Raw genomic sequence first — 12,648 nt, 5'->3', positions numbered from 1 at the left:
GGTTTTTTTTTTTTTTTTTTTTTTTGGCTGCATTGGGTCTTCGTTGCTGCATGCGGGCTTTCTCTAGTGGCAGCAAGTGGGCTTCTCACTGCGGTGGCTTCTCTTGTTGCGGAGCACGGGCTCTAGGTTCACAAGCTCAGTAGTTGTAGCTCACAGGCTCTAGAGCACAGGCTCAGTAGTTGTGGCGCACAGGCTTAGTTGCTCTGTGGCATGTGGGATCTTCCCGGACCAGGGCTCGAACCCGTGTCCCCTGCATTGGCAGGCAGATTCTTAACCACTGCGCCATCAGGAAGCCCCAGTGATTATTTTTTGACAGTTTGAAGTGAATACATATTACTGTGAATCTTAAATACCAAAGAAATTCAGAATGAAGACTTTTCTGATGCCTTAGCTTTTAGTTGTTCTATTTTCTGAGATCTTTTAGCACTTTGTTCTAACTCCCATTATTGAATTTGTTTTTTAAAATATTTATTTATTTGTGGGTTTTTTTTGGCTGCCTCAGATCTTAGTTGCGCGTGCAGGATCTTTCCGTGTGGTGCGTGGGCTCTTTGTTGCTGTAGTTGTGGCCTGCGGGCTTAGTTGCCCCACGGCATGTGGGAATCTTATTTCCCTGACCAGGGATCGAACCGGCATCCCCTGCACTGCAAGACGGATTCTTAACCACTGAACCACCAGGGAAGTCCCCCATTATTGAATTTAACACAGCCTGACATGTATACTTGAAGGTTGTATGTGTATACTCTATCTTTCACTGTATTTTGAGTGCTTAAAGACAAAGATTATTTGTTGAATTCATTTTTGTGTTTCCCAGTATCTAGCGCATATTAATATACATTAAATACATGTTGAATAAAGCATATAAAATAGTGTAACTATCAACTAACCGACAGGATTCACGAGGTTTGCAGCTCTCTTTTTGGGTTGTGCCATATACATAGTAGGTCCTCAATAAATCTTAGTTAAATGAACAAATCTTTATCAAAGCTAAATATGAAAGAAATAACAGATATTTTATCATTATAGAATTCCCTGAAAGGTATTGTAACTTTAAAAGCAAGTGAAAAAATGTTCTTAGAGTCAGAATTGATTGTGTATAGCTATCATCAATGTTAAGACTACCTGGCCTCTTTCAAGTCAGTTTTATCATCCTATATTTGCTTTGACTTTTAAACCATTACATTGTAATGAAGCTTGTCATGCCGTCTTTCACATTAGTCTAAATCCATTTCACTTCGATAAATGCATAATAATCTTAGCCTGTATGTCTTCACAACAAACAACAGAGCTTTCAGCTACCAGGTTAAGCCTTTGTTTTATTGCATAAAATTCTTTTGGATATTTTATAGGACTAGGGTTAATTTAGGGAACAGGGAAAATGAGAGAAAGCATTCTTTTTTCAAAGAGCCTTTGATTGAACCATATTTTGGTCTATGAATTGCTAAATTAGAGGATTTTCAGACCAAAGTAATTTAGATCCAAATAATTTCCTGAGACTTACTTCAGTTCTTTTTTGGAAAACTTCTCTATTGTGCTTTCCAGTGATTATTAAGCAATAAGTTTATCCCTATAGCATTTGGTATAAGTAATAGTCCAATTGCATTTTGCTTTGGACTCCTAAATTGTCTCCTAAGATGGCAATCACTGATGGCAAGGCCCTGCTGGGAGCCAGTAACTTGGTCATTTAGAGGAGGAATCACCATGGGAGTAAAAGGATTTTCAAAGCCTCTGGGAAATATCTCAACCAGTGAATCTGATTAGGCTTTTCTATTGCTCCTAACTCTTCTCTCCTGGGCTACTTATCCTGATTTGGCCACCAGAATCAGATCAGTTTGTAACTTAATCTTTTGTTTGAGGTTTTGATTTTTCCCAGAGTCTGGTTTCTGTATTGTGCACCCAAGGTTGGGAAGGAAAATTCAAAGACTCTTGTGCTGGTGACTAGCTCTTACCTGTGTGTCTTCATTCCCCTTCTGCGTACCCTCTCTCCTCAACTTTCCTCTATCCATCCAGAGACAAAGCCACTTTCATTTTGTTTAAATTATGCCAAGTAAACAGATTAATGCTCTTCTGTAAAAATTACAAATGAGAAAGCATGTAGTACAAGAAGTGAATATCCCTTTTCTTCACGCCCCCTTCAAATCAATCCCTCTTCCAAGAAATATCTGTTATTAACACGATGTGTATTGTCTTATATTTATATCACATACTTATATACTATAACATATTGTATTATAATAATATGTGGTGTTATAATTTATTATTATATACTGTATACCATTCTATGTGTGTATACAAATACAAGGTAGTATGTATTATTAATTTTTATGTAAGTGGCATCACGTGAGACATACTTTCTTGCAACTTGCTTTTCGCTAAACAATATCTCCTGGAGATCTTTCAATGTGAGTATACATAGACCTGAATTTTTACCTGCTACATAGTAATTCATAGTATGGATGGTCATAATTTAATTATTCAATCACCTGTTGATTATAATAGATATTATCTCTAACCAACTGTCACACATACACACACACATTTACACACACATGCACACACACATCTTTAAGACCACATAACTAATTTCTTGTGATATGTTCTTTGAGATACATTTCTAGAAGTGATGCTATTGGGTCAACAGGGATTCAATTCTTAAAGGATGGTTTAGATGCAGGAATATTTTTCCAATTGGTATACACGTCAGAGGTGTGTAAAGGTGTTTCTTTCCCCACATTCTTGTCAATGATAGATACCACTAATGTGTTCATTCTTTTGTGAACCTAATGGACAAAAAATGAGGATGAATTTCTTCAATTATTTATTAGCCATTTATATTTCTTGTTTTTTGTGCGTTATCTGATCAAGCCCTTTATCCTATCAACTGGACTCGGGAATACTATCAATAGTAGTAGTTTGAAAGATATATTGATTATCCTTTATTATATATGATGCAAATATCTTGTCTCTTTCAAGCATACATCTTTTAACTTTGTTTATGTGATTATTATTATTTTTTTTTTGCGATACACGGGCCTCTCACTGTTGTGGCCTCTCCCGTTGCGGAGCACAGGCTCCAGACGTGCAGGCTCAGCGGCCATGGCTCACGGGCATAGCCGCTCCGTGGCATGTGGGATCCTCCCGGACTGGGGCACGAACCCGTATCCCCTGAATCGGCAGGCGGACTCTCAACCACTGCGCCACCAGGGAAGCCCTGTTTATGTAATTTTTATCATTCAAAAGTTTTAAATATTTATGAAGTTGAGTCCAAGAAATGATTTTCTTTGTGGCTCTGGTTTTGTATCTAGCTTAGGAACATGTTCCACAATTCATATTTATAGAGGTGTTCTCCTTTAGTTTCTGCTAATACTTATTCTGTTGTCGAATTTTTTTTTCCATTTAACTTGGCAGTTTATTTTTGTGTAAAATGTTTTTTTTTCTACAAATGGACATCCAAGGTTTTTTTGAATAATTTCTTTTGAAAAATTTTTCTCCCTCACTGGTTTGAAGTTCCATTGTTATCATTTGAATTTCCAGGTATACATGAATTTGTTTCTGGATGCTTTATTCTTTCCATTAGTCTATTTGCCTTTTCCTGCGTAAGTACACCACTGCTTTAACCAGCATAGCTTTATTGTATGTTTTGATATCTGGTAGAGAAATTCCTACTTCTGTGGGGTTTTTTTGTTTTTAATTTTAACAATCCTCTGGCATCTTATCCTTCTAAGTAAATGTTAGGATCAGTGTTCATGTTTCATGAAAAACCATATTAATTTTTGGATTGGATTTACATTGAATTTGATAGGTGACATCTTTAAAATATTGAGAAAGCACACCCTGTATTTATCCATTTATTCATTTTTTTAAATGCCTTTCAGAAAAATTGTACAAAAATTTCCCATTCCTTATTGAGGTTTCTCCTGCACATTTCAGGTGGCATCTTATCATATTCTTGACTTTTATGGGAATGTTTATAATGGGATGTGCCCACTTTCTATATAACCTATACATTGAGTTTTAAAATGTAACAATTTTTTCCTAAAACGTTTTTTAACTGCCTGGTAATTTTGTATGCTCTTTTGTTGTTTGCTCATTTAGGGGATTTTGACTTTTAGCTCTTTAATTTCATATTAATTACTGCATTTTCTTATCAAATAATTCTAATACCTGGAGTCCTTGGGGATCCAAATTAGATATTTACTATTCTGATGATTCTTCCTTATGGTGAATTGTTCCTTATTGTTTCCTTTCTATGTTTGGTATCTTTTATTTTTACCTCAATTTTTTGCTATTGCTAAACTATAAGCATTCTGAGGAATGAAATTGAAAATGCTTTCCTCCAGAGAAGATTTGTGTTTGTCTCTGCAGAATGAAAATGAGTAAAGCTACTGTCCTGAGGCTACTGCATTTTCCTTATTTGTTGTCCTTTTAAATTTATTTATTTATTTTTGGCAGTGTTGGGTCTTTCTGTGCGAGGGCTTTCTCCAGTTGCGGCGAGCGGAGGCCACTCTTCATCGCGGTGCGCGGGCCTTTCACTGTCGCGGCCTCTCTTGTTGCAGAGCACAGGCTCCAGACGCGCAGGCTCAATAGTTGTGGCTCACGGCCCTAGTTGCTCCGCGGCATGTGGGATCTTCCCAGACCAGGGCTTGAACCCGTGTCCCCTGCATTGGCAGGCAGATTCTCAACCACTGCGCCACCAGGGAAGCCCCTGTTGTCCTTTTAATTGAACAGTCTTGCCTCAGTGCCTCCGACTCACTGCTGGTCCAAGGCTCAGGCTCCTGGTTATAGTTTTTACTTTTTTATTTTTATACAGCAGGTTCTCATAAGGTGACCATATGTGCGTGGGTTTATCTCTGGGCTTTCTATCCTGTTCCATTGATCTATATTTCTGTTTTTGTGCCCATACCATATTGTCTTGATTACTGTAGCTTTGTAGTATCGTCTGAAGTCAGGGAATCTGATTCCTCCAGGTCTGTTTTTTTGTCCCTCAAGACTGCTTTGGCTATTTGGTGTCTTTTGTGTCTCCATACAAAGTGTAAGATTTTTTTGTTCTAGTTCTGTAACAAATTCCATTGGTAATTTCATAGAGATTACATTGAATCTGTAGATTGGTTTGGGTAGTAGTGTCATTTTTCACAATATTGATTCTTCCAATCCAAGAACATTGTATATCTCTCCATCTGTTTGTGTCATCTTTGATTTCTTTCAGCAGTGTCTTATAGTTTTCTGATTACAGGTCTTTTACCTCCAAAGGTAGGTTTATTCCCAGGTATTTTATTCTTTTTGTTGCAGCGGTGAATGGGAGTGTTTCCTTAATTTCTCTTTATGATCTTTCATTATTAGTGTATAGTAATGCAAGAGATTTCTGTGCATTAATTTTGTATACTGCAACATTACCAAATTCGCTGATTAGCTCTAGTCATTTTCTGGTGGCATCTTTAGGATTATCTATGTATAACATCATGTCATCTGCAAACAGTGACAGTTTTACTTCTTTTCCAATTGTATTCCTTTTATTTCTTTTTCTGCTCTGACTGTCGTGGCTAGGACTTCAAAAACTATGTTGGATAATAGTGGAGAGAGTGGACATCCTTGTCTTGTTCCTGATCTTAGAGGAAATGCTTTCAGATTTTCACCATTGAGAATGATGTTTGCTATGGATTTGTCGTATATGGCCTTTATTATGTTGAGGTAGGTTCCCTCAATGCCCACTTTCTGGAGAGTTTTTATCCTAAATGGGTGTCGAATTTTGTCAAAAGCTTTTTCTGCATCTAGTGAGATGATCATATGGTGTTTATTCTTCAATTTGTTAATACGGTGTATCACATTGATTGATTTGCGTATATTGAAGAATCCTTGCATCCGTGGGATAAATCCCACTTGATCATGGTGTATGATCCTTTTAATGTATTGTTGGATTCTGTTTGCTAGTATTTTGTTGAGGATTTTTGCATCTATATTCATCAGTGATATTGGTCTGTAATTTTCTTTTTTTGTAGTATCTTTGTCTGGTTTTGGTATCAGGGTGATGATGGCCTCATAGAATGAGTTGGGGAGTGTTTCTTCCTCTGCAATTTTTTGGAAGAGTTTGAGAAGGATGGGTGTTAGCTCTTCTCTAAATATTTGATAGAATTCACCTGTGAAGCCATCTGGTCCTGGACTTTTGTTTGTTGGAAAATTTTTAATCACAGTTTCAATTTCATTACTTGTGATTGGTGTGTTCATATTTTCTATTTCTTCCTGGTTCAGTCTTGGAAGGTTATACCTTTCTAAGAATTTGTCCATTTCTTCCAGGTTGTCCATTTTATTGGCATAGAGTTGCTTGTAGTAGTCTCTTAGGTTGCTTTGTATTTCTGCGGTGTCTGTTGTAACTTCTCCTTTTTCATTTCTAATTTTATTGATTTGAGTCCTCTCCCTCTTTTTCTTGATGAGTCTGGCTAAAGGCTTATCAATTTGTTTATCTTCTCAAAGAACCAGCTTTTAGTTTTATTGATCTTTGCTATTGTTTTCTTTGTTTCTATTTCATTTACTTCTGCACTGGTCTTTATGATCCTTTCTTTCTACTAACTTTGGGTTTTGTTTGTTCTTCTTTCTCTAGTTCCTTTAGGTGTAAGCTTAGATTGTTTATGTGAGATTTTTCTTGTTTCTTCAGGTAGGCTTGTATTGCTATAAACTTCCCTCTTAGAACTGCTTTTGCTTCGTGCAGGCTCAGCGGCCATGGCTCACGGGCCTAGCTGCTCCACAGCATGTGGGATCTTCCCGGACCAGGGCACAAACCTGTGTCCCCTGCATCGGCAGGCGGATTCTCAACCACTGTGCCACCAGGGAAGCCCTAGGTTTCTTTTTGTCAGTCCTTTTCTTCTCTTGTATTTCCCACTTAGAGAAGTTCCCTTAGCATTTGTTGTACAGCTGGTTTGGTGGTGCCGAATTCTCTTAGCTTTTGCTTGTCTGTAAAGCTTTTGATTTCTCTGTTGAGTGTGAATGAGATCCTTGCCAGGTAGAGTAACCTTGGTTGTAGGTTCTTCCTTTTCTTCACTTTAAATATATCATGCCACTCCCTTCTGGCTTGTAGAGTTTCTGCTGAGATATCAGCTATTAACCTTATGGGAGTTCCCTTTTATATTATTTGTTGTTTTTCCCTTGTTGCTTTTAATAATTTTTCTTTGTCTTTAATTTTTGTCAGTTTGATTACTATGTGTCTCAATGTGTTTCTCTTTGCGTTTATCCTGCCTGGGACTCTCTGTGCTTCCTGGAGTTGGGTGGCTATTTCATTTCCTATGTTAGGGAAGTTTTGACTATAAACTCTTCAAATATTTCCTCAGGTCCTTTCTCTCTCTCTTCTCCTTCTGGGACCCCTATAATGCTAATATTGGTGCAGTTAATGTTGTCCCAGAGGTCTTTTAGGCTGTCTTCTTTTCTTTTCATTCTTTTTCTGTATTCTTTCGTGGCAGTGAATTCCACCATTATGTCTTCCATGTTACTTATCCATTCTTCTGCCTCAGTTATTCTGTTTTTGATTCCTTCTAGTGTATTTTTCATTTCAGTTATTGTATTGTTCATCTCTGTTTGTTTGGTTTTTAATTCTTCTAGGTGTCCTTTAATTCTTCTAGGTCTTTGTTAAACATTTCTTGCATCTTCTCGATCTTTGTGTCCATTCTTTTTCTGAGGTCTTGGATCATCTTTACTATCATTATTCTGAGTTCTTTTTTGGAAGGTTCCCTATGTTCACTTCATTTGGTTGTTTTTCTGAGGTTTTATCTTTTTCCTTCATCTGGTACATAGTCCTCTGCCTTTTCATTTTGTCTATCTTTCTGTAAATATGTTTTTTGTTCCACAGGCTACAGGATTGTAGTTCTTCTTGCTTCTGCTGTCTGCCCTCTCTCCTGGTTATAGTCTACTCATTTATGCCTACTGTCCACTGTCTCCTTGTGAAGTTTGCTTCTTTTTTTCCTCCTTCTTCTTTTGGACCTGTGGCGATTGTCTCCAATCCCTGAAGGTCCAGCAAGGCAGCAGAAATTATGTTTTATTCAGAGTTGCTTTTCTTTGAAGCAGGAAGGCCCCCCACAAAAACCTAGTCTGGAATGATAATTGAACCAAGATTCCCTTGTTCTAGCTGGTTTTCACTTACTTTCTTCCAAGCAGTTGTTAGTATAAATATTGAGTTAAAAAAGAAAGAAAAAAATTTAAAGTGTTTAGGTTTATTTTGTGAAGTAAAAGAGGAACAGTGATCTTTGAAAGGCAAAGTTAGAAAACTTTTGTTTAAAGCCTGTGAAAAATTCTGTTATGTTTTTCTGTGTTATGTGAGCAATGGTAATAGCAAAAAAATCAATTTAACTGAAATTTAACAATTCCCCAAAGGACTTTTGTTCTGAAAAGAAAGCCAATTAAATAAAATGTTGATATTAGTTAAATTTATTGCTGAACTTCAACTGGGAAATTAATGAGATTTTTGCAGAACAATTCATAGCATTAAGAAACATTTTGACTTTTTCAAGGTCAATGATAGAATACACAAACAGACACACAATAGAAATCTGTGTCCTAGAGCTGTATGTCTTCTTTTATTTTTGTTGAAAAGAATGATAAAAAGATGATAATGGCTATGGTAACAATTTAACAATGAATAGCACAAGAGAAGATTTTAACCTCCCACTAATATTTTAAGGTGGACCTCAATCCTGAGGAAAAAAATGGCAAAAATATTTCTTAAAGGAAGATCTGTTATATTACTTCAAGATAAAAACATTAGCTGAGCTATTCAGTAGAATATGTGTGCTAGCATATATCATGTCAAACAAAATTGCCTTTAAGCATTCACTGATTATGCCTTTGTGGATTATCCAAAGGCTTAAATTCTAAATAAATAGACTTGTTAATACATAAAGGTATATTCAGGAAAGCCAATGCCCTCAGTTCCTGTTATCCTATTATCTGCAAGTAGGCTATCCATCTTTGTGGATTATCCTGGAGAACTGGGCTGCTGCGCTGCTGTCTTCAAAATCCCCTTAGCGATATATACGCTCTCTCTCTCTTTTTCTTATTGTCATTTTATATCTATGCCCTACAGGATGGTAGGAGTTAGTAGCAAATATTTGATGCAGCCAAACAAATCTCATTTTGATGCAGTTCTCTGTCTGTCTTCTACTTTTCCCTCACTTTTATATCATTATTAGGAAATTATGAATCTTTTTTCCCCCTAACTACTTTGAATTAAATCTGGACATGTTGCCAATATGTACATAATGCTGATTTGGTTTTAAAAAGTGCACTGAAAACAGATTCTGTATCCATCCATACATATATTTTTGTACCCACCCATCCATGAAGTTACCCATTTATAATTCTAATATTTATAGGATAAAAGAAAAGCTTTGTTAATTTATTTATTATTTATTCATTATACTTGTATTATGCCTATGTGAAACGATTCTGTCCATCTCTGGCAGGGGACAGGAAGAAATTTTTTGTAAAATCAGACTACATTTCTTTAGTCCAATCTTCACAATACACCTTCTTGAAATTGCTTCAGTTGTTATTTTGGAATCTATAGATAATGGATTTAGCAATTTCAGTACATTCTAGACAAAATTGGCAGAATTTTAGAGCTGGCGGCGTCCCCTTCCATATAAAGGTGAGAAAATGGAGAAGTAATATAATATACCTAAGCTGACAGACCTGAGGAATATTAAAACTAGGGTCGAGATGCCTGGAGTCTGGAGTCCCAATCCACTGGTTTCTAGGGCTAGTGTATATGAATAATACAGGATTTGCTTTTATAATCCTGCATTATTAACTGGGTAACAGTTGAAACAAGATAAAGATTAAGTAGAAAAATAAGTCCTTATCATTATGTGAAAAGCTAAATTTTGCCTTGATATAAAATCACAAGCTTGGATGCTTACTCTTCCTAATACTATAAAAATGGAGATGAAGTAAAGAGCCCCTATGTAAAGCATTTCAAGGACTAGGCTTAGTAAGTCTGAGTTTGGACAAGCATCACAAGTTCTCAGGTATCATGATGAAAATAAAAAGTACAGTTTAGATAAAAATATATGGAAAATATAAATTAAAAAATAATCAGTTCCTCAATTATAATTTTTAAGCCTGGGTGTTTACCAATTTCTTTATTTTTCCTACTAAGAATAAAGAAAACTTCTCTAGGATATCGGAATGGAAAATGATATTAAATATACTGCTTTCTGAAATGTGACCTAATTCTATTTCAGAAGTCAATTTGAATACAAAAAAAGGAAAATCAAGGATTCTCAAATATTAACTAGATATTTAAGTGATATTTTGCAAAAGGACTTGATTAATAAAATAGAATTAATGTGAGATTTTTTCTTGATTAAAAAGATATAGACTGAATAGGGGAGTACAGTTATCTGGTTTAAAGCCAAGCCACATGGTATTACTGATTAAGCTGAGAGAAAGATGTCTTGTTCAAGGAGATTAGCGTTGATCGTAAAACCAAATTGAGAAGTTAAAGTACAATACAATGAAAATACTTGAGAAATTAAAAAAAAAAAAAACCAAAAAACTAATACCTGAGCCCCATCCTCAGAGAGTCTGATTTAATAGGTTTGAGAAAAGTCTCAAACATAAGCAATTTCTAAACAGCATAGGTGTTTCTAGTGTCAAGATTAAGAACCACTGGTATAGAATGTGAAGTGTAGAAAAAATTGAAAAGCATATGGGAGGTCACCTACCATGATATGATTTCTGGGAGAATGCTGAAACACTGTTTTATACATTGATGACAGTATATAAATGTTGTTGGCTTTGGTTCTCAGTGGAAAGAAAAATTAGAGAATTAAAGATGGAAGGGGACTTAGTAGGATCACTAATTATGAGAGTCAAGGGTTCTTCAAGGGAAGAGGGGAAAGAAGAAAAGTAAAAACTAATTTTAAGAAAAATTAATGAATATACACATTTTGCTTAAAAAACGCACCTCTAATTTTAATTGCTAATAGCAAGAACTCACCTGTCATAGAGTAGAGGTTATCACTCATCTATTTTTAATATTTCATTTAATTTATGTGACTAAATGTCAATGAAATATTAAAGTTGACATAAATGATTTGAACAACATGCAGAAAATGATTCTGGGGAAATTATAGTCCATTAATACTGTTGAGTTATTGTTAATCTATACTCAACCATGCCCCAGAGTATTTTTCTGAAATGAAGTTAATTTCAGCTTTTTAGGAGGGAGTCCATACCAAACAAGACAGGATTTTGAACAATGCTGATATGACTATTGTAAGTTATATGGGTGTTTGAGAATGATCTAGATGCATCTAATCTTAGATGCATCTAATCTATGTGGTTTTAACATTCAAAATAATAGCTTATCAATCCTATTTATATTTAGAACACTTTGAAATATATTTGCAAGTCTTAGTTCTTATAGAGTTTATATTTTTGAGGATAAACATTTTCTGGAGAGTGGCCAGAATGTTTTAAATAAAAATAGTAAGGTTTAAGAACTAGAATAAGTTGTTTAATAAAAAATTCTTGCCAAGAAAACCCAATTTACTTTATAAATATATATTCTTGGGATTAGAGGGATTGGTAATGCTGCTTATCTGGTAGAATTTGACTAGGTCAGTTTAAGTTTGTTATAAGTGTTAGTAAATGGAGAGGTTACCCTATACATCAAGCATACTCATTTCTGCAAGATGTTTGAAAAAGTCTCATAAAATTTCAATGTGAATTAGTTGAGATCTGCAATTGGGTAAATAACCATGTAGAAGTGAGGCAAGCTTTTTTATGGAAGTGTTATATTTTTGGACTTATCCTAGCTAATATTTTTAACAGTGAGTGGGATAAAAGCGTAGTTGTTAAATGAACCACAACCTTCAACAAATTAAGAAAATATCTATTGACCATCTACTGTATTCCATGGGATGTGTGGACACATCAGGGAGGAATTATCAATATAATAGAATTAGGATTCAAGATTATATCTTTACACTTTGAAACTAGAAAAATCCTAGTTTTAGCTTACAACATCAGATTTTTGAAGGTAGGATGCTAGATGTCTGGCTTGATTATTTGTTCATGGGAATAAGATTTAGAGTTTTGCTCAGTCAGGACCCCAAGGTAAGGGCAATGCATGTTGGAGTGGCTTAATCAGCTCACGTAAAAGTAGACTGCTTTAAAGAAGTCACAGTGCCTGTAACTGTTGTTAGAACACTCCTGAAATACTGGCTCAATGCTGAGCACTTTGCTTAAAGAGGTCCTTGAGGACCCTAAGGTATTCATTTTACATATTAGTGAGCAGAGAGATACTGTCTTATATTGATAGTGTGGTAATTAATGTGTAAGTGTATTAGTTTAAAGCATAATACAATAGGACTAAAAAAATACAATGTTTAGATTGGGGCAATGGGAAGAGAAAGGGAGAAAATGAGTGTAAGTAACTGCATTACTTTCAGAGGAGAATGTCATTCAATGTATGATTAATATATGCTGTGTTCACACACACACACACACACACACACACACACACACACACACACAGCTATTATTTGGTGTTACGGGGAAAACCATAACTCAAAAAAAATTAAAGAAGGGCTTCCCTGGTGGCGCAGTGGTTGAAAGTCCGCCTGCCGATACAGGGGACGCGGGTTCGTGCCCCGGTCCGGGAGG

General features: G+C 35.6%; 1 protein-coding gene across 1 annotated transcript in view; it reads left to right on the top strand.

The window, feature by feature from the left end:
* The window catches only part of WDR49 (WD repeat domain 49), a 102,964-nt gene that overhangs the window by 44,997 nt on the left and 45,319 nt on the right, over nucleotides 1-12,648 (top strand). Inside the window, 1 exon segment of the mRNA XM_024741892.1 lies at nucleotides 9,707-9,712. Coding sequence (XP_024597660.1) covers nucleotides 9,707-9,712 — 6 coding nt within the window.

This window comes from Neophocaena asiaeorientalis, unplaced genomic scaffold, assembly GCF_003031525.2.
Source record: "Neophocaena asiaeorientalis asiaeorientalis breed wild unplaced genomic scaffold, Neophocaena_asiaeorientalis_V1.1 scaffold211, whole genome shotgun sequence".
Taxonomy (NCBI): domain Eukaryota; kingdom Metazoa; phylum Chordata; class Mammalia; order Artiodactyla; family Phocoenidae; genus Neophocaena; species Neophocaena asiaeorientalis.
The sequence above is the reverse complement of the archived record's forward strand: the minus strand, read 5'-3'. Positions and strand labels throughout refer to the sequence as shown.